General features: G+C 38.9%; 1 protein-coding gene across 1 annotated transcript in view; it reads left to right on the forward strand.

The window, feature by feature from the left end:
• PIGT (phosphatidylinositol glycan anchor biosynthesis class T) overlaps nt 1-24,376 on the forward strand; it is a 573,188-nt gene that overhangs the window by 57,468 nt on the left and 491,344 nt on the right. Inside the window, exons 3-5 of the mRNA XM_044090119.1 lie at nt 5,335-5,462; nt 8,665-8,765; nt 14,533-14,619. Of these exons, the coding sequence (XP_043946054.1) occupies nt 5,335-5,462; nt 8,665-8,765; nt 14,533-14,619 (316 nt within the window). The remainder of the gene's footprint in view (nt 1-5,334; nt 5,463-8,664; nt 8,766-14,532; nt 14,620-24,376) is intronic.

A 24,376-nucleotide genomic window follows, 5' to 3' on the forward strand; every position in this document is an offset into this window, starting at 1 on the left:
TCCATGATAGGGATGTTATTGCCTTGTGGGATATATCCTGTTACTAGGTTGATGGCTTTTCTGTTACTTATTTTAAGCTTTGCTAAGAGAATTTCTGCTTTTTCTAAAGGGGGTGTGGTTACCTCGAGTTTAGTTATGGATAAACTATTTTTGTACAACAGGGCAATGCCTCCACCCTTTTTACCTAATCTGTCTTACCTAAGCATACTATATCCAGGTGGTAGGATCTCGGTATCTTGGGTAGATGGTTTTAGCCATGTTTTTGTTATACTGACAATATCTGGGGAGTATTGAGAGATTAGTGTATAGTTCATGTGTTTTGTTGTTTATGTTTCTAATATTTAGGTTTAGGAGGAGTAGACTGTTTAATCACCTGGAGTTAAGTTGTGTTGTCTTGGGAAGCTGATGTGAATTGGTCAGAGGACTTGTACTGTTAGGTCCTGGGTTTGGGTAGATATCACCAGCACTCAGGTGCTGGTGATGGACATTATGCATTAATTTTGCTAGTTTTTCTAGTATATGGTACAGTATTTTTTGGGTTGCTGTTGATTTGGTGTAAGATTTAAAGTGTCTAATATGGCTATAGCTTATAGCAGTAGTATTGTATTAGCTGGGGTTAATTGTTAGGGAGTAAGGAGATAGGATGGGAGAGAAATTGGCAGTGGCTTTATGGGGTTGTGGGAAGTTGTCCTGTTCTGGGTAGTTGTAAGATGTAGTGTGATAGGCAATACTAAGAAGGATAGTAGTGACATTTGCAGGAAGTATGTCTTCATTGTTAAGGAGAGGTGGAAATTGGTTGGATTTGTAGGTGTGGTATGTTTGAGTAAATGTGGGGTGGGAGAGAGATGGATTGGTTGTTGGGTGTGTGGGGGGGAGTGGATAGCTATGTATAAATGTCATTGATGTGGGGGTGGGAATTGGGGGTAGGGTAGGGGAGCGGAGTGAGCCTGAGTGTTAGCGAGGGTGAACGGAGTGGGGCAGGACCAAGCTGGAAGGTAAGCCCTCAAAAAAACTATCATTTAGACTTGGGAGTGGAGCTGGATATTGGGTGTGCTACAGGTTTGCTGTTCAACTGCTAGCTAGAGTATTAGGAATTTCAGAATGCTACCTTGTCCTTCAAGAGTTTAACTGCCTTGAACAGCTATTCCCAGATAATGACCACCTCAGTCAGGTATATTAAAGCACCTTAGGCGCTCTCTGTAAAGCAGGATCTTTAATTACGTATTTCCCTCAGTGAGGGGAAATGATAGAATTTAGACTGGGTCCCACGAGGAGACTGTTAAGAGAGTGGTCTTCTAATACCACAATTCTGAAATAAATGTCCGCTTTTTGTAGGGGGAAATAGAGGTGTAGTACTATCCGTGCCACCTGCCCTTAAGTGTGCTTTACAAAAGAGAGATAAGATGCTGCTATTAACGTTATTGTAGTTAATTATTTGAAGGCTGTGGTCTTTGTTGGAGTGGACTGCGCAGTAGAAGCTCGAAGCAGCACACAATCACTCAGAGGAAAGTTTGGGCTGGGAATTGATTATTGGTGGTTGTTATATCTAGAAGGGAGGAGATAAAAAAAATGTGTTTCTAGGGTACAGAACTGTGCTGTAATACTTCCATCCTTCTGATGATCATTGCAACCTTTGCCCGTGTATGCTTGCTATGCCCATTCTTGCAGTTTGAAAAATGTATCCATTTTCACATCTTTCAACATATCGTTGACTAAAGCTTACAAAATTCCATCATGTTGACTGTCCTAGATGCAGAATAGTCTCTGTATTCTGGATATAGGTACAGTTGTAGATGCTGTGTTCTTTACTGGCTGTGTTGGTTCCTTGCTCCTGGACTTTGCAAAGGTAATTGACACTAACAGCCACCAACGTCTCCTGACAGATTAGCAGAAGTAGCCCTGTTAAGTAATGAACAAAATTACCTAAACTTTTACAACTTGAAAGTGTGAAAAGTTCTCCTTGCACAACTTGTGCTCCACTCAGACTTCACCTTTCTCCAACTCTACAAGGAAAGGAATGGAGTGCCTTCTCTAGTTTCACCTATGGTTGATACCTTTTCAGCTGCCTAAAGTGGACTATTTTTAATGTAATTGTGACATTTTGCAGGACAAAACTATACCAATAATCAATGCAAAGAGCTGGGCTTTATTTTCCCGTAATAAAAGCTTGCTGTTATAAAACTCAATTTCAGTTGCTTCGTAATATATCAAGGTGTTTCAGATGAAAAATAATTTGTATGTGATTTATTGGGGGAAATTTAGAAAAGATTTTGTCCTAAAAATCTCAGGACATTTGCTATTTTTCATGTTTTTTATGTAATGCAACTACCCAGATAAAGACTGTCCTAAGTACAGAGGAACAGGTGGTAACCCAGTTCACCCCCCCCCCCAATTCCCTTTGGGAAATTCTTCCCTCCACTCATCAGACAAACTTTAACTTTATTCCTGTTCAGATAAGATCTTTAAATCCCTCTTAAACTTCACGCCAAGCAGACCTGTCATACTAAAGGTCACATTACCTAATTCGGCCTTGCCACTCCTTCTCCCCTTTCTTACTTTTAATGTATGTACATATAAAGTACTCCATTTTCCTGAAGATCCACCAACTAATTTATTTGTATATCCCTTCCATACTATTCCTTGGGTGCTTCATTTCAATTTGTTGTGTGCTTCGACATCTCAATGTGAAAAGTTATGCTGCCTTGCCTTTCTTTTGAACCACTCTGTTTGCTACTTGTGAATTTACTACCTGCACTTTCTTTTTTTACACTACTTGTATATTACTTGTGATTTTTTTTCTCCCAGGCTGTGCCTGCAAATGGTCAGCTGTGATCAATGCACTACCCGAGTAACTAAATATAAAATAAAAAGCCTGGGGAGTTGTGTAGAGATATGGCATTTATGACTGAAAAACCTGCCTTTCTACTACTGCCTATCCATTTGTACTGTGTAACCCTTTAGTTTTGTAATTGCCTGATTTGTCCGTCTTTCTTTCTGTATTACTTTTCTTAATTCACGTCAAAGTTTTATTCTTCTGTTCTATTCCCAACTGCACCTGCTTCCTTCTCGGTCTCTTCTCTCCTTTCTGTGATGCTGAGTACTCTTTCCTGTGACTTTCTATTCTGTTTCCAGCCAAGGTAAGCTGTCTTCCTCCTGACTTTGCTCTTGAATGCATCTACCAGTACATTTTAAATATGTATTATAGATTTTCTGGGTCATGGAGGGGAAGGCCTGTAGCTTGCAAAGTCCCATACCACACCATATGGTAATTTGGATGTGGAGTAGCTTAAGCACATCATACTGATTGACCATCTTTGAGGTGTGTTTTTGATGTAAACTGAGACACCTCCACCTTTCATCCCTTCTTGTGCCATAGGTAGTCTAAATGAGTAAAAGGCATTGTTGCCCCACACTGCTGAGGTATACTCCACAGGTATTACTAACTGTACAAATGTCTACATTCTGCAGGGTGAAGAGAGCCTACAGGTGGTGGAGTTTTTTGTCATTGAGCAGTAACACCTTTAATGTTCGTGAATTGTTTTTTCTGTGTTGGCAGGTTTATCAGAATGACCATGCCTAAAAAGGCATGGGGGGTAGAGTTTTAGGTAGCAACATAAAGCCTAAAGGGGACAGGCAGGTACAAACCTTGGCAAAGCAGCATGGTCTGTCTACTATAGCCTCCTAGGCTGCCTCATACCTACTTCAAATGATATCAAAAACAGAGCCAGTTGTTAAACTTTTCTGTTTTATATTATGGCATCATCTTTGGAGAAGGCAGAATGCTGCTCAGTGGTAGGCTCATACCAGCCTAGGACACGCACAGTTCAAGGACTCCCATCATGTCTCTTCATACAGTCCAAGAAGATATGTTTCAGGTCATTTACACCCACATGAACTGTGACTCATACTGGTACATATTGTTCAGTGACCTGAGTGCAAGCATGGTCTGTCGAATCCTGGCCTCTTGGCAGGCAAACAACTGTGACTCTGTCCTTACTCAGCCTGGTGAGTGGGACGTCTGTGTGTCTCATGGAGTCCTTTAAGACCAAAAAATTGAGTTGTATGGTTGTTTGCAGACTATATACACTTCTCAACTATCTTTAGAACGATATTATAATGATGTTAACTTGCTATCCTAACCACTCTAATGCCATGTTTTTAACTCTTTAATAACCTGTTATCCTAGCCATTCTAAGACCATATTTTTAACCCTTCTACATCTAATTTCAAACTCCCCTTCTTAACTAACCACCTTTTTCTCCTTTTTGTCATCTGTGACATCAATCAGTGTATCATGTCATTCTATACACTCCTATGCTCTGTAACGATTTCTGTACATATTTCATACTATAAACCTACAAAGCTGCTAAACTTCAATGTAACCGTATATATAGATATATATATATATATATATATATATATATATATATATATATATATATATATACATATATATACACCTTGTGTGTGTGTGTGTGTGTGTGTATATGTATGTATGTATATATATATATATATATCACTATTTTAAATGTTTAAATTTTTAAATTTTCAATGTAATCATGAATATTGATTGTCATTATTTTTTTTTTTTTTTTTTTTTTGCACATGTGGAGCCTTTCTCCCTGGGCCTCTCCTGAAAATGGATATGTATCCAGTCGGACTCTCTGTTAACAAATGCAAAATAAAATAAATAAATAAAATGGGCTTAGAGGTTGAGATGCCGGGAGATGTAGCCGTTTGTGTCATGGTGGGTGTTGTTTTGCTAGAGTGCTTTTGAGGTTGCTGAAAATATTCATTGTGGGTCCAATGTGTGGGAGGCCTTCAGGTTTAAGGAAGGTTACAGTGAAGAGCGTGGACCTATGTATCTGGTTCAAAGTATGAGTGATGGATACAGTTTGTTTTGACAAACCATTTGGTATTATAAGTATTTGTATTTGAGAGCCTTGCCTCCAGTGATATTGTGTAATTATATCTCTCACCTTGTTAATTTATCTAAGAATTAGCTGGTTGTCAGTTGCTGTGTATACTGCCTTGTAACTGTAGAGGTATTGGAAGATTTCTGCTCCCCTTTGCCTAGTGATTGTCACTGCATATGTGTCTGGTCCCCACTTCTAAAGAAGCCTCTCAGACTTCACTTCTGCTGTAACTTGGGCACACAGTGGTTTGATATTGTTAGAACTGTGTCTATTTTCAAAGTACTGTTTCATTGTGTGCCACATTTGCTGAAACTTTTACTGTAATTATGGTGTCTAATTGATGGAAAAAAAGAGCTGCAGATTAATTTGGTTTAAAAGTAGCTATTTAAGTAACAGTACATATTTCTTCTTCTTTTAGCATAGATAGGTCTTGGAAAGAGCTCACAAATGTTCTGTCTGGAATATTTTGTGCTTCTCTGAACTTCGTTGATTCAACTAACACTGTCAGTCCAACAGCTTCCTTCAAGCCACTGGGAATAGTGAACGGTGAGTAAAGAATTTGCCAGCCTGTAAATGGTTATGCCTTTAAAGGAGTGATATGGTGTTACAGGAAGTGTTTGGGGATTTATTGGCATGTGAGGTGTAATGGAGCAGTGTGGTAGTCTGTAATAGTAACTGTGAAGTCAGTTGCTTCATTCTAGAAGAAATAAATATTTCCTTCAATTTGGTTAGCTGTGTGACCGTGAACCATCATGCACCCCCGCCTCCTTTCCTCCATCTAAACCATCATGTGTTTTTTTTTTCTTGTCCTTAGTACAGCTAAGCATCTTGCATTTACACACTCAGCACTGATTGACCCCAGTAGTGGTATTCCTTGGTTTGCATGGATATTTATTTTATTTTATTTAGTTTACATTTGTTGACCCGGAATGTCTGACTGAGCCAAAGCCCCTTTTTCAGCAGAGGCCCGGGGAGAAAAGCTCCATTTTATACTGATAAGTTTAGTTATGTATACAATAGTATAAAAAGTAGTAGTTCATATCAAACAACTAGATAACAGCCACAACAATACTTAGTTTTACAACATTTTTATAAGTATTAGTAAAAGTCAAACAAAATCAAACAGGAACATAGAAAAATTATAATGTGTGTATATCTGTATGTATATATATGTATGTGTGTGTTTTCTTTTTTGTGGTCAATAGAACAGGAAAATAGTGAGGTATAAGAAAAGGAGGAGAAGTTGGTAAAATGGGTGTTTTTACGGAGGGTTAGAGCAGTGGCAGATCCATTGCCCTTTAAAATATTTTTTTAAGGTTAGTTTAAATTGTTTGGGATGTGTGTGTGTGTTCGGATTTCTAGGGGGAGTCTGTTCCATGCAGTGGAGGGGTGGTAGCTATATAGGCTGCACCCTGCTTTAGTCTTGGGCTTATAGATATTTAATAGATCTTGGGAAGAGCTGCAGAGGTTTCTTGTAGGAGCATAGTAGGAGATGACAGAGTGTAAGGCTGGGCAATATGATGGCTGATAAAGAATAGAGTGTGTGGTTTGAAGCTGAGAGAGGAGGAGGAGGTGAGGCAGTTCAAGCCAGTTCAAATATTTTAGAGAGAGAGACAGTGGGATGGGATTTATGGGATTGTTGAGTTGCAAATCTAGCTATTTTGTGGTATGTAGACTGTAGTCTAACAAGGAGAGAGGAGTTAAGGTTAGTGAAGATTTGTGAGCAGTAAGTTAAGCAGGGGGGAGAAGGTAAGTGTGAGTGAGAGCAATTCTTGCTTCCTGGGTGAAAAATGTTTTATTTCTATATAATAGACCTAGTTTGAGGTGAGTTTTCCTAATACAATTATTTATGCGAAGATCAAATTTTAATTGATCATCAACTGTAACGCTGAATAGTTTTGTGCTAGCTTCTACTACTATGGCGGTATTGTTAAGGGATAGAATAGAAAAGGAGGACTTAATGTGATTTACCTTTTTTGGGAGGAAGAGTAGTAGTTTTATTTATTTATTTATTTATTTTTTTTTTTTTTTTGGGTTGAGATAAGTTGATTGTTAGAGAGCCATGTTTCCATTGAATTAAAGGAAGACTGAGTAGTGGATAATAGTTCAGAGGGAGAGTTAGCTATTGTTATAACTGTAGAGGCATCAGCATATTGGATAATAGAGGAGTGTGGACAGGAGGTATAGAGCAAGCTGGTGAAAATGTTGAAAAGTAGCGGTCCTAAAATAGATCCTTGAGGGCCCCCATTTTATAGGAAGGGGAGTGGATAGAGCAGTGTCCCATCTCATTGACTGAAGTTTGTCAGTAAGATAGCTTGCGAACCATGCTACTGTATCTGGGAAGAAGTTGAGGTTGGACAATTTGTTTAGTAGTAGAGAGTGAGAAACAATATCAAAGGCCTTTGAGAGATCCAGGAAGAGACAGGACATAAGTTTATGGTCATTTCTAGCCAGGGAAATAGTATTGAGAAAAGACAAGAGAGCAGTGTAGGTGCTATGTTTTGGCCGAAAACCATGTTTTGTAGGAGTAAGTAGGTTCTCCTTGGGTGTTGCATGAATTGAGTATGTATGCATTTTTCTAATACTTTTGACAGAGGGGAGAGGATGGCAATGGGTCTGAAATTAGAGATTTCAGAGGAGTTACCTCCTTTATGGATAGGTAGGCTGTAGAACTGTTTCCAGATAGATGTTACTTTTGATTCAGAGAGAGAGAACAATTTATAATGATAGAGATGGGTAAGGCAAGTGAGTGTGCAGCTATCTGGAGAAAGTATGATGGGGGATGTCAGGAGATACTGAGCATGGTTTCAGCTTAGAGAGCAGGGTACTGATATATGTAGTGGACACAGGCTTGAGGCGAAAGTATTGAGAGACGCAGTAGTAGAAGAGGAAACAGGCCCTGTGGGAGTACTTATATTGGAGCTGTTGGGGTTGAATAGTTTGGATATAGATTCAATGAAGTAAGTATTGAAGGTGTTGGCAGTTTCTACTGGTGACTTGTCAGGGCAAGGGTTGGGTGAGGTAGATTTACCAGGATGAAGTATTTGGTGTATTGCGTGCCAACATTTTTTTGGATCAGATTTTAGTGTTGTTGAGGATTGTTGTAAAATTCTTTATCTTTATTGATTTTTTTTACCAGATTTCTTTGTTCGTTATAGGTCAGCTAGGTCTTTTGTTTGTAGACATTTTTTCCAGGACCTCATGAGAGTTTGTGTGGATTTTATTAGCCAAGGAGATATTGTCGCTTTTGTCTTAATTTTATGGATTGGGGCTAATGAGTTTGATATCAAGAAAAGTAGAGCTGAAGGCTGTGAAGGCTTCATCTAAGGGGAGCTGAGTGAGAAAGTCCCAGTATATTCTTGAGAAGAGGGTGTTAAATGTATGTGTGTTAAATATCAGGTGGCTGGTACTTTCCTTACCTGGGAAAGTTTGCAGCGTATCAATAAGTATTGCAGGCAGCTAGCTGGTGTGCTCTTCATTCCGTCTGAGTTAACTTCAAATCTCTGCATTATATCTGACCCAAGTTTAATCCAAGTAGAAAACTGTATGACACTTGCCTAAACCCACAAGTTGCCAAAACTAAATAACAGTGTAAAGCTCCATAGATAACAAACTTCTGTGATGTGCATATATGTTCTGCTGTTTGTAAATATTGAAGTGAAGGATGTTTGCAGTTTTCTGTTGGGCTGAGGTGTAAAGTGTTGATGTTTTGTTGACATTTTTTGCTTATCTGTTTTTGTATAAATAGTAACTGATCACAAGTTCCTGAGACATGCTGTCCTGCCAAGGGAAATTGCCTGCACTGAAAATCTTACTCCTTGGAAGAAGCTGTTACCATGTGGGTCAAAGGTAAGTACCACATGTACCAAACTGCACAGCTACAACTGTATGGAAGTAACCTTGCAACTCTGAACTGACTTAAAGCATATTTTCACCCCCCCCCCCCAACATTTGAAAAGTCACATTCTTTTAGTTTGCTTTTGTATTTCAGTTCTGTAGGCAGACACAGTTAAATAGTTTTGTCACTGTCATGGTAGTAGTATTTGGTTGTAAGTTCATCATCACAGCTGTTTTTCTAGAGTCTTTGTCTCTCAGGCTCATAAATTGTTAAATTATTTAGAACTGCCAGCATTTGTTCATGAGCTGCAGATCTTTAGGATAAGGAGTTCTAGGGTTGCTCATCATTAAAAAATAGAATTTAATCATATGTTGTTTGCACTACTGAAAATGAGGAAATGTGAGAATGTTAGGACATAATATATATTACTCCACAAGTCTAAAACGTAGTATGAAATGTTCAGAACAAATTTAAACAGTTATGGGACTATGATGGTAACCTGTCCACATTAATTAGAAGGTCTGTAAGGACTGGAGATAATTGATATGACAGTCTGTTCTGTAACTGAATTTATGTTGTTCAACATGACACAACAGTAGTTTTTTATTACTTGTTAGTGCAGTTAAGCATGTATCATGTGGTGTGAAATGTAACAGAAGATTGTTGTACTGTTGCACACCAAAACAAGGTCTAATTTTGTGCATCTTATTGGCATAAAATGTTTATGATTTGTTAAATGCAGGCAGGCTCTGTGTGGAATCCTACTTAATCCCAGAAAGATTCCTAAATACAAACATAAGGTGATTGGCTTCAGCAACTGGCTAAGTCATTGGTGTCATGGGGGGTCCAGTATATGTCGGTCTGGGTTGAGATGGAAGACCAAGTCAACTTGCGCACATAGTTCCTTTGTAGGCTACATCTGGCTGCTGGACATCCAACATTGCAGAGACAGTTACAGCAAATTCTGTAATTTTGACCGTATCAGGGTTGCTCTTCACAATGCCAGAAGTCTTGGTGATTGCCTGACTGAGGCCTTCCTGCAATTATAACACCTACGTGCCTGTGCCATAACTGAGACTTGGTTTTACTGTAAGGAAAGCCATACCTTCTTGTCTGGATTTAACATTTGCACTGCATTATAGCCTCAAGGTAACTGAAGCGGTGTTCCACATATTTGTCAGAGGTCATATCACCTCTCAAGCAGATTCCCAGAGATCCACAAACTGAAAATATTGAACTCCAGCTTACCTATTACAAGACAAATTATCAAGTTATAGCCCACTATGCGACACTCTTTATGTCCCCAGAACACCACAAGATTCCTAAAGGTACTCGCTGAAGTGTCCTTAACAAAAATTCTTTTATGGTGGGAGATTACGGTTATCCTTCATTTTAACTGGTGTACCTGCACCTCAAAAGCTAAATATGCCCAAAGATTCCTGACAGTTCCCTAGAACAAACAGTCAGCCCACTATGGACCTGAGTTTTCAGGACCAGGTCCTTAACCTACATAGCCACTGGGTGTATCAGGCATATATCATCTCTGGTCAAGTCAGATCACTGTTAAAGTTGAAAAATCCACGTGTGTAAATAGTTCTGAATTCGAGGACTTTAAACGTACAAACTTACTCACATTTTGTGATGAACTCTTCTAAGTTTAGTTGGAGCTTCAGTTATAGCTTATGCCTCTGTATTCTATTCCCCTCTAGTTCTTACATTCTCCTCTAGAACTGGATACAGTGGGAATGAAAAAGTAAACGGTCAGGGTGGTCCTCCAGTTTGAATAAGATTTCTAATGAAAGAAAAGAAAAAAAAAAACTTCTGAAGTCATGTAGCATATCAAAAGCTACCCACATTGAACAGTGTAGCAAAAAGGTCAGTAAAGAACTAAACCCAATGAACCAAGGACAATCAGTTACATTAGAAAATTGAGAAATGGCACCTAGCAATGTTCTGAACAAATCCTAAGTGGTATTATCAATGCTGATCCTAAAGATACAGCTAACTTACTTACTGGACAGATTCAGTGCTTAATTTTCCCCAGAAAAATTAAATTAATTTACACAAATCTCTGTCCCATACATCTCCTAAGGTCATTTTGGAGCAGGTCCTGCCTGTGCTGTCAAAAATAAAAAGCAGCTTACGTGGATATCCTATAAACAGGACCAGACAGACCCTCATTAAAATCCCTTTTGCACTAGCTGCAGAGCATGGCCTTGAGGTATGGAAAATGACCATTGTAATGTCCATTCATAAAGGGAGGCCTTACCACAAACCCTGTGAACCTAAGAACAGTCAACTTAATTAGCTTAATTTACCAAACTAGAACGTATTATGACTGCATAAAGTATGATATTCAAAATCTCAAACAACAGGACCTGCAACAGTTTTTTTTTTATTTTGTCAAGGGAAGGTCGTGTATATTTAATTTATTTGAAAAGGTCTTTCAGTCCATGAAGCATATCTGGATCTGTCAAAGGCCTATCATACACTGGCATTGTAAATAAACAAAAAGACATCAAGCTAGCCCCTTGCATGGTAAGATGGATTTCAGATTGGCTGTAGGATACTGGTAGAGAATCCCACATAATTAAGGTGGTAGTTACCATTTCAGAAAGTAGCTAGTAGAGCACCTACCTTTTGCATACATTTTTCTGACTTACATATCATAAACCCAAGCATGTGGGTTTGCCATATTTGTCACTGACTGTAAGGTGGGTTATTTTTGTCTGCCTTCTAGATGTAAAATTGTTACAACAAGAACATAGTCTTACTTGTGATGTACAGAAAAAGGGCTTAAACTGAATGCAAAAAAAAAAATACAGTATTGTCACATTTGGTAATCGCCTTTGTCTTCATCTTATAGTATAATCAGTTCCCCACTCTGAGCAGACAAGTCAGTCGGAGACCTTGACACTTAGGTTGACAGTTCTCTCATCTTGGTCCACCATGTAGTAATAGTAGTCAAGCAATCCTACTGTGTAGCCCATCTCATTTCACAAGGCATCTCATCCAAGTTAGAAGACATTATCACCTCAAGACCAACTATAGAGTGTAGTACCAGTTTTGGTCTGGACTTAGCCATGAATAACATGCAGCTAGATAGGCGCATGGGTTCCTAACTAAAGAGTATTGATCTAAAACCACTTGGCTACCAGGACAGGCTTGTTTTACAATCCATGCCCTCAAAAGCTCTACCCTACTGGATCTTTTCTACCTCCATAAGGCAAGTAGTTCCACAAACACTCTTAAGGATGTAAACCTCCTCCAACCCACAAATAAAACACCTTTGGAGGAACCAGATTTATTACCCAGGCCTTCCTGTCAGCAGGCCGATTCTTTTTCTCTTTTGTTTATGTGCTTTGTTACATCTCCTACATCACATACGTTAGGGTTCTTGACCTTGCTATATCAGGACTATATGTGGGAAGGATGTATTTAAAAGCAATATTTGTACTCTTTGCATCATTTAGCAATGGTATGCATGCAGCATAGTGTATACACTGATCAGCATATTGGAGGAAGCATAGTGATCCCTAAGGGAATCCCAGCAGTGCTCACATAGGCCCATAAAGAGTACAGCTGTGTCTCCAGCTGCATTTTAGCTTAGCACAATCACTGGGATTCAAAAAGTCATGGTGAGATGTAGAACCATTAAAATAGATGGTTTCAGAATGTTGCTGACCCTTTGGAATACAGAGGTCATTCTACCACTGAACTTTTCTTTTGTGAGAGCCTCATGAGTCAAGTTTCATGCTAGTGTAGAAGTCCAGGGGGAGGTGGCTAATGCTGTTATCCATGTGCTGTCCCAAGAAATGTCGGTTTCTCATTATTTGCTTGGCCTAGTAAAATTTTACCATAGTTGGAAAGTGACAGCCATAAAACACAGTGGTCAAAATCTTCACGGTGCAGTTAATGAAGACATGGGGTCAGGGGGTGATGCTGTGTTGTGCAGATGTGCCTATACGAGCATGAGTGTGGCTGTGTGTGTGTGTGTGTGTGTGTGTGTGTGTGTGTGTGTGTGTGTGTGTGGGTTTGGACTTTTGTATGAAGGTGAATGGAGGAGTTTTCTGTGTCTGTGAATGATTGTGGCGTGGGGGGGCTTGATTGTGGAGAAGTACGGTGGGTGTGTATATGGTGAGGTCTGGGAGTGTGTGTGTCTGCCCCTGTATGTAGGGGTCACCTATGTTTATGCAGTGTGGGTTTCTAAGGAGAAAGGTAGTGTGGTCAGGTCTGCGCACAGTGCTCAATTTGGAGGCAGAATAACAAGCTGATAATGTAGTCTTTTGTGGCTGTACCAGTTCTGAGTCGCACTTTCTCACCTTTGCACTAATTGCTCAATGTATTTTGGGTAATTAGTGTGAGCAATGAGGATTTTGATGAATCCCAGTCATTGTCTTCTGTAACCTAAGAGCATCTGAATCAGGTCAGTGGTCCAGCATGTTTTTTTTCTTATTTCTTCAGTTTTCTTGCTACCTTATTTCTGCCACTGCAGACAGCGAACATAAAATTAAAAGTTGTGTTGTAGCCTGAAGTTTCCTACACATTATGATATGACACTATCCTGAGCAAAGGTCAGAGTTTATTGTATCACCATCGTAGCAATACCATTCATGCCAGCATACCTGAGTGGTTACACAGTGAGATGCTGATAGGAGCTTTGTAGAAAGTGGTGTCATCAGACTCTGGAGTCTGAATATTCAAATAATTTTTTGTTCATTTGTTCTCCAGCTGGCAGCGTGCATCACAGAATTGCCTTAGAACATACTGTAGCTGTGAGCATACCTGGAAGTTTTGTGAACTGTTTAGTGTTTTGAAGTCCTGAGAGTTCTCTAAATTGTAAACCACTTGAACAAGTCATTCATATAAAAATGCCAAAAAGGAACATGTAGTGGATTCACTTGGGTGTTTTAAGTCCCTCGTTGCTCAGGTTTGAGTGACCAAGGGTTCACTGAAATTTGAGCCTGTGTGAACTAGGACCTTTCACTTTTTAAGGCAGTTGTACTGTTCTTGGCCTGTGTTAAACTAAAAGGATATTCCAATGCCAGGCCATTTACTGTTGATTTGCAGTCATTAACCTGTAATCGTTTTCAAACTTTTCTTAGTGCAAACTGGTTTGTCTTATGTTCTTTACTTGTTCTGGTAGAGTAATGTACATAATGCTCAGTTTTTGCTTTCACGGTTCTGTCTTTTGTAGTGTTTCTCAGTTTTGCTTTCCCATCACATGTTTCCATATAATCGCTGTTTCACCAGAGTAAAATACTACTTTTGATGTTAAGTATTCTGTTTTGTCCAGCCACTGTGCAAATATATATTTTTTTTATTTCCTGGAATCATTTAATCTGCTGTAATTTCCTGAATTTTCTGTGGTCCTTCCTGCTTTCTTTTCTAATTGTCCGGTAGTTCTCCCTCTTGTCACCAGCCTCTGTATTAAGAAGAGGTTGCTGATGTGATCACAGTTTCCTTGTTTCTGCTGAATGTCCTGATCGTGCTGTATCTTGGCTCATCTAGCACCTGTATTGTTCCATTTAATTTTGAGTTTAATTTGCAGAATGCAGCAGTCTTATGATTGTGTAAAAACAGCCTTCCCATCTCTACCTGTTAGAGGTATCCATTATTACTTTGACATTTATTTCCCTGCAGTTACTGCAGCATTTGTGTCCAGTGCATTTATCCATTATTGCAGAACTTGTTTATAAAGTGAGTATGACATGGAAAGAACCTGCAGCACATATGATTGAATGTTGACCCCTTGATTAGCTTTTCTTTTCTTTTCAGGCAGGCCTAGCAACTTTGCTGAAGGCAGAACGTCTGTTTTATACCAGCTACCACTCTCAAGCAGTGCACATCAGACCCATCTGCAAGGTGAGTGAGCATCTGTTGTACTGTTATGCTATGCTTACAGCTTAATGTTGGTAGTGCAACTTGGAAACCTAGCTTATCTAGGATTGCTGCCAGTGTTTGTCCTTAACAGCATTAAATGTAACCCAGCAAAACATTAGATTTTATAATGCAACTGAGCATGGAAAGAAGCACGTTTAGTTATGTATTTAATATACTTTGAAGCTGTATTTCAGATTTTATTGTGTTGCTGCTAATTGTGGAATAACCAACAGTAATACATATCCAGGACATTAGTGTATTAGCCATGATGAGGATAGCCATACAGTGACAGTACTTAGCACTTGCAGCTTAACAGGATTAATCGGTGTTGAATGTGCGACTTTTTAATTGCAAAGCATTGCGTGTATTTTGCAGGACTCTGATTGTTTGAGTACCTCTTGGGAACTTACACAGTCTCTTAACTTTTTTTTTTCCGTTGTTCTCGATGTCCATACTAGTGGACAAGGAAAAAAAAAAAAGGTATATGGGAATCAAATGATGGAGCACTGCCACTCCTTAAAAGCATAGTTTTGTGCTACAAGTATCATATTTTTGCCTGTTCACCTGAGCAACTTGTTTTATGTTTTAATTTCTCAGAATGGTCCTTGTTTAAAATGTTTTCTCGTACCGTGACTGAAGCCTGCCCCCTTGCAACTCGAAGCACTATTTATGTAGACATTACCAACAATGACCCCAGGTAAGGAATGTCTCATTGGATAATTAAATACATGTTAAATCAGCTTGCTGCATGTAGATCTGTAGTAGGTGGGGATGCATAATACTGACTTTAGAAGGATCATCTTTCTCTACGCTTTTTTTCCACTTTCAGAAGGTATTGACTACATGTTATAACTAATCTATTTTTGTTGTATCAGAAAAATTGTTCTGTTTGCCAGTTACTGTTACTCAGTTAAAAGCAGTTGGGTCCAATCCAGTTTTGAGCTAATTCCAGCAAGCACGCGCCCTAATGAACTTGGTGGCGGTAGAACTTATAAGTACAAACCTCTACAGGATTGTCGAGTAACACACCACCAAGTTCAAGTGCTGTTCAGATCCCAACTAAACCATCCCTTGGTGCCCTATAAACTTACCTACAGAAAAGGCCTTCCAGCAAATAAACTATTTGGGAAAACCTATCTGACACAGCATCAAAATTTTAAAATTCCATATTTATTTACATTTTTATTGGATAAGGCTAGCTGTATTTTCTGTTGAGTGGGGTGTTTTGTGAAAAATTGAGAATAGCAAGGACAGTATTGATCCTGAGGTACCCCAAATTGAATGGTAAAGGAGTGGAGACAAGTTATTGTTAATCACCGATACTGCTATGTTGCCTGTCCCTAGATAGTTGTCAAAGCCAGAAGTTGATTGGTTGTCCAATCCCTAGGTTTTTAGAGGTACTTAGATGAGATTTGTCACTTGGCTAACCATCAAAGAGCTTTTGATAGGTCTAAAAAGGGCAAAAGTAAGTTTACTATTGTTCCTGTTTTATGGTTTATAATTTATCTGAGAATGCTATACAGAGCTGTGGTGGTACTATGACCTGGGCGGAAACCATTGCTGAGTTGGAGATAAAATTCCTGATTTATAAGGTGGGTTTTGGTGCCTGGTGGATGCAGTTTCTAATATTTTAGCCAGTGGAGACAGAATAAGCGATTGGTCGGTGAATTGGATTAATGTCTAGGAAGTGCCACCTTTGTGAAGAGGGTACTGATAGGCAGTTTTTCAGATCTGTGGGCACTGCTCGGATTCAGTAATTGATCTATTGATTAGTATAAAGCATTTTGCTATTTCTAGTGCTGCTAGTTTTAGAAATTCATTGAGAGAAATCTATTCCTAGTGTTTGTGTGGGTTTCAGCTGGGATAGCAGTTTTCTTATGTAGGAGGTTGGGGTGGGTTGCAGTTTAAAAGTGGGCATGTAGTTGGCTGGAAATGATAGGGACACCTGTTGTAGTGACAGTGAGATGTTGTTGGACTAGAGCTTGTGCGGTTTCAGTAAAGAATGTTATATGAATGATTCAGCTATATTTGTCTTTTGTTACTTAAACCCTGATGGGGGTGGGGTAATGGTTTTACCAGGGTGTAGTAACTTGTTTAACCTGCCCAGAATTTCTTAGGGTTGTTATTCATGTGTTGGGTTTGATGGGTAATGAAGTAGTTTCTCTTGTCTTAAGGATAACTAGTTTTTTTTGTTAGATTCTAATCCTGTTGTTAGGCTTGCTGTGTACTAGGGCTTTTATTCGAGCCTCGGGTTGTCGAGGCTCTATTTTTTTCAGCTATTTTTGCCTAGTTTTTCTAGTTAACCATGGAACTGGTTTTGGCGATTACTCTAGGAGTTCTTACAAGGCGCGATGTCTGTTTAATATATCTAAGAAAATTGGGAGTTGAAGTGTTAGAATATAGCTTTGTTTGCTGGGTGGTAATAAAGGTCAGACTAATTATATCAGCTTTAGTTCTTGTCTGAAGTGAGTGGGGTTGCGTGTTTTTGTTTCTAATTGTTTTGAAGTGTAGGACTTGGGAGGTGATGGGAGTTGTATTTAAATAAGAAAGTAGTTTGAAGGTCAATCAATGCCAGGTCTGGAAGGGTTCCAGCTAAGTAGGGCAAGGAGTATTTTATTTAGTAAGATCCAATCTAATAGGCTTTTTTTTTTACTGTTTTGACTATTCTGGTGGGCTGTTTGATTGCTTGAGAGAAGATATGAATATTGTGACGATATGGTTGGCAGTGGGTAGTTGAGCAGAGCATGTGAGCCAGTCTATATTAAAGTCACCCTAATACAATGGTCTCTTGAGGCATGGATTGAGGTAACCATTGAAGGAATGTCTACCATATAGGGATGTTATTGCCTTGTGGGATATATCCTGTTACTAGGTTGATGGCTTTTCTGTTGCTTATTTTAAGCTTTGCTAAGAAATTTCTGCTTTTTCTAAAAAGGGGTGTGGTTACCTCGAGTTTAGTTATGGATAAACTGTTTTTGTACAACAGGGCAATGGCCTCCACCCTTTACCTAATCTGTCTTACCTAAGCATACTATATCCAGGTGGTAGGATCTCGGTATCTTGGGTAGATGGTTTTAGCCATGTTTTTGTTATACTGACAATATCTGGGGAGTATTGAGAGAGAATTGAGTGTATAGTTCATGTGTTTTCATTGTTTGTTTCTAATATTTGAAGGTTTAGGAGGGAGTAGACTGTTTTAATCACCTGGAGTTAAGTTGTGTTGTCTTGGGAAGCTGATGTGAATTGGTCAGAGGACTTGTACTGTGGGTCCTGGGTTTGGAGTAGATATCACACCCAGCACACTCAGGTGCTTTGGTGATGAACCCATTGATACATATAATTTTGCTAGTTTTCTAGTATATGGTAATTTTGCAGTATTTTTTGGGTTGCTGTTGATTTGGTGTAAGTTTAAAGAAAAGTGTCTAATATGGCTATAGCTTATAGCAGTAACAGCTATTAGCTAGAGGGTTAATTATTGGGAGGTAAGGAGATGGGATGGGAAGAAATTGGCAGTGGCTTTATGGGGTTGTGGGAAGTTGTCCTGTTCTGCCGGGTAGTTGTAAGATGTAGTGTGATAGGCAATACTAAGAAGGATAGTAAGTGACTTGTTTGCAGGAAGTATGTCTTCATTGTTAAGGAGAAGGTGGAAATTGGTTGGATTTGTAGGTGTGGTATGTTTGGAATAAATGTGGGGTGGGAGAGAGATGGATTGGTTGTTGGGTGTGTGGGGGAGTGGATAGCTATGTATAAATGTCATTGATGTGGGGTGGGAATTGGCAGGGGTAGGGGTAGGGAGGCGGAGTGAGCCTGAGTGTTAGCGAGGGTGAGCGAGAGTGGGGAGCAGGACCAAGCTGGAAAGGTAAGCCCTCAAAAAAAAGGCTATCATTTAGACTTGGGAGTGGAGCTGGATATTGGGTGTGCTGGGTTTGCTGTTCAACTGCTAGCTAGAGTATTAGGAATTTCAGAATGCTACCTTGTCCTTCCAAGAGTTTAACTGCCTTGAACAGCTATTCCCAGATAATGACCACCTCAGTCAGGTATATTAAAGCACCTTAGAGGCGCTCTCATGTAAAGCAGGATCTTTAATTACGTATTTCCCTCAGTGAGGGAAATGATAGAATTTAGACTGGGTCCCACTCAGGAGACTGTTAAAGAGAGTGGTCTTCTAATACCACAATTCTATGAAATAAATGTCCAGCTTTTTGTGGGGGAAATAGAGGTGTAGTACTATCAAATTACACCTGCCCTTAAATTGCTTTACAAAAGAGAGAGAAGATGCTTCTATTAACATTATTGTATTTAATTATTTGAAGGCTGTAGTCTTTGTTGGAGTGGACTGCGCAGTAGAAGCTCGAAGCAGCACACAATGACTCAGAGGAAAGTTTGGCCTGGGAATTGATTATTGGTGGTTGGTAAGTCTAGAAGGGAGGAGATAAAAAATGTGTTTCTAGGGTACCAAGAACTGCAACCTTGTAATACTTCCATCCTTCTGATGATCATTGCAACCTTTGCCGTGCATGTCTTGCTATGCCCATTCTTGCAGTTTGAAAAAATGTATCCATTTTACATCTTTCAACATATCGTTGACTAAACTTACAAAAATTCCATCATGTTGACTGTCCTAGATGCAGAATAGTCTCTGTATTCTGGATATAGGTACAGTTGTAGAATGATGTGTTCTTTTACTGGCTGTGTTGGTTCCTTGCTCCTGGACTTTGCAAAGGTAATTGACACTAACAGCCACCAACGTCTCCTGACAGATTAGCAGAAGTAGCCCTTGTTAAGTAATGAACAAAATTACCTAAATCCTTTTACAACTTGAAAGTGTGGAAAAGTTCTCCTTGCACAACTTGTGCTCCTCAGACTTCACCTTTCTCCAACTCTACAAGGAAAGGAATGGAGTGCCTTCTCTAGTTTCACCTATGGTTGATACCTTTTCAGCTGCCTAAAGTGGACTATTTTTAATGTAATTGTGACATTTTGCAGGACAAAACTATACCAATAATCAATGCAAAGAGCTGGGCTATATTTTCCCGTAATAAAAGCTTGCTGTTATAAACCCAATTTCAGTTGCTCGTAATATATCAAGGTGTTTCAGATGAAAAATAATTTGTATGTGATTTATTGGGGAAATTTAGAAAGATTTTGTCCTAAAAATCTCAGGACATTTGCTATTTTTCATGTTTTTTATGTAATGCAACTACCCAGATAAAGACTGTCCTAAGTACAGAGGAACAGGTGGTAACCCAGTTCACCCCCCCCCCCAATTCCCTTTGGGAAATTCTTCCCTCCACTCATCAGACAAACTTTAACTTTATTCCTGTTCAGATAAGATCTTTAAATCCCTCTTAAACTTCACGCCAAGCAGACCTGTCATACTAAAGGTCACATTACCTAATTCGGCCTTGCCACTCCTTCTCCCCTTTCTTACTTTTAATGTATGTACATATAAAGTACTCCATTTTCCTGAAGATCCACCAACTAATTTATTTGTATATCCCTTCCATACTATTCCTTGGGTGCTTCATTTCAATTTGTTGTGTGCTTCGACATCTCAATGTGAAAAGTTATGCTGCCTTGCCTTTCTTTTGAACCACTCTGTTTGCTACTTGTGAATTTACTACCTGCACTTTCTTTTTTTACACTACTTGTATATTACTTGTGATTTTTTTTCTCCCAGGCTGTGCCTGCAAATGGTCAGCTGTGATCAATGCACTACCCGAGTAACTAAATATAAAATAAAAAGCCTGGGGAGTTGTGTAGAGATATGGCATTTATGACTGAAAAACCTGCCTTTCTACTACTGCCTATCCATTTGTACTGTGTAACCCTTTAGTTTTGTAATTGCCTGATTTGTCCGTCTTTCTTTCTGTATTACTTTTCTTAATTCACGTCAAAGTTTTATTCTTCTGTTCTATTCCCAACTGCACCTGCTTCCTTCTCGGTCTCTTCTCTCCTTTCTGTGATGCTGAGTACTCTTTCCTGTGACTTTCTATTCTGTTTCCAGCCAAGGTAAGCTGTCTTCCTCCTGACTTTGCTCTTGAATGCATCTACCAGTACATTTTAAATATGTATTATAGATTTTCTGGGTCATGGAGGGAAGGCCTGTAACTTGTAAAGTCCCATACCACACCATATGGTAATTTGGATGTGGAGTAGCTTAAGCACATCATACTGATTGACCATCTTTGAGGTGTGTTTTTGATGTAAACTGAGACACCTCCACCTTTCATCCCTTCTTGTGCCATAGGTAGTCTAAATGAGTAAAAGGCATTGTTGCCCCACACTGCTGAGGTATACTCCACAGGTATTACTAACTGTACAAATGTCTACATTCTGCAGGGTGAAGAGAGCCTACAGGTGGTGGAGTTTTGTCATTGAGCAGTAACACCTTTAATGTTTGTGAATTGTTTTTTCTGTGTTGGCAGGTTTATCAGAATGACCATGCCTAAAAAGGCATGGGGGTAGAGTTTTAGGTAGCAACATAAAGCCTAAAGGGGACGAGCAGGTACAAACCTTGGCAAAGCAGCATGGTCTGTCTACTATAGCCTCCTAGGCTGCCTCATACCTACTTCAAATGATATCAAAAACAGAGCCAGTTGTTAAACTTTTCTGTTTTATATTATGGCATCATCTTTGGAGAAGGCAGAATGCTGCTCAGTGGTAGGCTCATACCAGCCTAGGACACGCACAGTTCAAGGACTCCCATCATGTCTCTTCATACAGTCCAAGAAGATATGTTTCAGGTCATTTACACCCACATGAACTGTGACTCATACTGGTACATATTGTTCAGTGACCTGAGTGCAAGCATGGTCTGTCGAATCCTGGCCTCTCGGCAGGCAAACAACTGTGACTCTGTCCTTACTCAGCCTGGTGAGTGGGACGTCTGTGTGTCTCATGGAGTCCTTTAAGACCAAAAAATTGAGTTGTATGGTTGTTTGCAGACTATATACACTTCTCAACTATCTTTAGAACGATATTATAATGATGTTAACTTGCTATCCCTAACCACTCTAATGCCATGTTTTTAACTCTTTAATAACCTGTTATCCTAGCCATTCTAAGACCATATTTTTAACCCTTCTACATCTAATTTCAAACTCCCCTTCTTAACTAACCACCTTTTTCTCCTTTTTGTCATCTGTGACATCAATCAGTGTATCATGTCATTCTATACACTCCTATGCTCTGTAACGATTTCTGTACATATTTCATACTATAAACCTACAAAGCTGCTAAACTTCAATGTAACCGTATATATAAATATATATATATATATATATATATATATATATATATATATATACATATACATATATATACACCTTGTGTGTGTGTGTGTGTGTGTGTATATGTATGTATGTATATATATATATATAAATCACTATTTTAAATGTTTAAATTTTTAAATTTTCAATGTAATCATGAATATTGATTGTCATTATTTTTTTTTTTTTTTTTTTTTTTTTTTTTTTTTTTTTTTTTGCACATGTGGAGCCTTTCTCCCTGGGCCTCTCCTGAAAATGGATATGTATCCAGTCGGACTCTCTGTTAACAAATGCAAAATAAAATAAATAAATAAAATGGGCTTAGAGGTTGAGATGCCGGGAGATGTAGCCGTTTGTGTCATGGTGGGTGTTGTTTTGCTAGAGTGCTTTTGAGGTTGCTGAAAATATTCATTGTGGGTCCAATGTGTGGGGAGGCCTTCAGGTTTAAGGAAGGTTACAGTGAAGAGCGTGGACCTATGTATCTGGTTCAAAGTATGAGTGATGGATACAGTTTGTTTTTGACAAACCATTTGGTATTATAAGTATTTGTATTTGAGAGCCTTGCCTCCAGTGATATTGTGTAATTATATCTCTCACCTTGTTAATTTATCTAAGAATTAGCTGGTTGTCAGTTGCTGTGTATACTGCCTTGTAACTGTAGAGGTATTGGAAGATTTCTGCTCCCCTTTGCCTAGTGATTGTCACTGCATATGTGTCTGGTCCCCACTTCTAAAGAAGCCTCTCAGACTTCACTTCTGCTGTAACTTGGGCACACAGTGGTTTGATATTGTTAGAATTGTGTCTATTTTCAAAGTACTGTTTCATTGTGTGCCACATTTGCTGAAACTTTTACTGTAATTATGGTGTCTAATTGATGGAAAAAAAGAGCTGCAGATTAATTTGGTTTAAAAGTAGCTATTTAAGTAACAGTACATATTTCTTCTTCTTTTAGCATAGATAGGTCTTGGAAAGAGCTCACAAATGTTCTGTCTGGAATATTTTGTGCTTCTCTGAACTTCGTTGATTCAACTAACACTGTCAGTCCAACAGCTTCCTTCAAGCCACTGGGAATAGTGAACGGTGAGTAAAGAATTTGCCAGCCTGTAAATGGTTATGCCTTTAAAGGAGTGATATGGTGTTACAGGAAGTGTTTGGGGATTTATTGGCATGTGAGGTGTAATGGAGCAGTGTGGTAGTCTGTAATAGTAACTGTGAAGTCAGTTGCTTCATTCTAGAAGAAATAAATATTTCCTTCAATTTGGTTAGCTGTGTGACCGTGAACCATCATGCACCCCCGCCTCCTTTCCTCCATCTAAACCATCATGTGTTTTTTTTTTCTTGTCCTTAGTACAGCTAAGCATCTTGCATTTACACACTCAGCACTGATTGACCCCAGTAGTGGTATTCCTTGGTTTGCATGGATATTTATTTTATTTTATTTAGTTTACATTTGTTGACCCGGAATGTCTGACTGAGCCAAAGCCCCTTTTTCAGCAGAGGCCCGGGGAGAAAAGCTCCATTTTATACTGATAAGTTTAGTTATGTATACAATAGTATAAAAAGTAGTAGTTCATATCAAACAACTAGATAACAGCCACAACAATACTTAGTTTTACAACATTTTTATAAGTATTAGTAAAAGTCAAACAAAATCAAACAGGAACATAGAAAAATTATAATGTGTGTATATCTGTATGTATATATATGTATGTGTGTGTGTGTGTTTTCTTTTTTGTGGTCAATAGAACAGGAAAATAGTGAGGTATAAGAAAAGGAGGAGAAGTTGGTAAAATGGGTGTTTTTACGGAGGGTTAGAGCAGTGGCAGATCCATTGCCCTTTAAAATATTTTTTAAGGTTAGTTTAAATTGTTTGGGATGTGTGTGTGTGTTCGGATTTCTAGGGGGAGTCTGTTCCATGCAGTGGAGGGGTGGTAGCTATATAGGCTGCACCCTGCTTTAGTCTTGGGCTTATAGATATTTAATAGATCTTGGGAAGAGCTGCAGAGGTTTCTTGTAGGAGCATAGTAGGAGATGACAGAGTGTAAGGCTGGGCAATATGATGGCTGATAAAGAATAGAGTGTGTGGTTTGAAGCTGAGAGAGGAGGAGGAGGTGAGGCAGTTCAAGCCAGTTCAAATATTTTAGAGAGAGAGACAGTGGGATGGGATTTATGGGATTGTTGAGTTGCAAATCTAGCTATTTTGTGGTATGTAGACTGTAGTCTAACAAGGAGAGAGGAGTTAAGGTTAGTGAAGATTTGTGAGCAGTAAGTTAAGCAGGGGGGAGAAGGTAAGTGTGAGTGAGAGCAATTCTTGCTTCCTGGGTGAAAAATGTTTTATTTCTATATAATAGACCTAGTTTGAGGTGAGTTTTCCTAATACAATTATTTATGCGAAGATCAAATTTTAATTGATCATCAACTGTAACGCTGAATAGTTTTGTGCTAGCTTCTACTACTATGGCGGTATT

The sequence above is a fragment of the Protopterus annectens genome, chromosome 12.part0 (genome assembly GCF_019279795.1).
Source record: "Protopterus annectens isolate FY-2018-M chromosome 12.part0, PAN1.0, whole genome shotgun sequence".
NCBI lineage: Eukaryota > Metazoa > Chordata > Ceratodontiformes > Protopteridae > Protopterus > Protopterus annectens.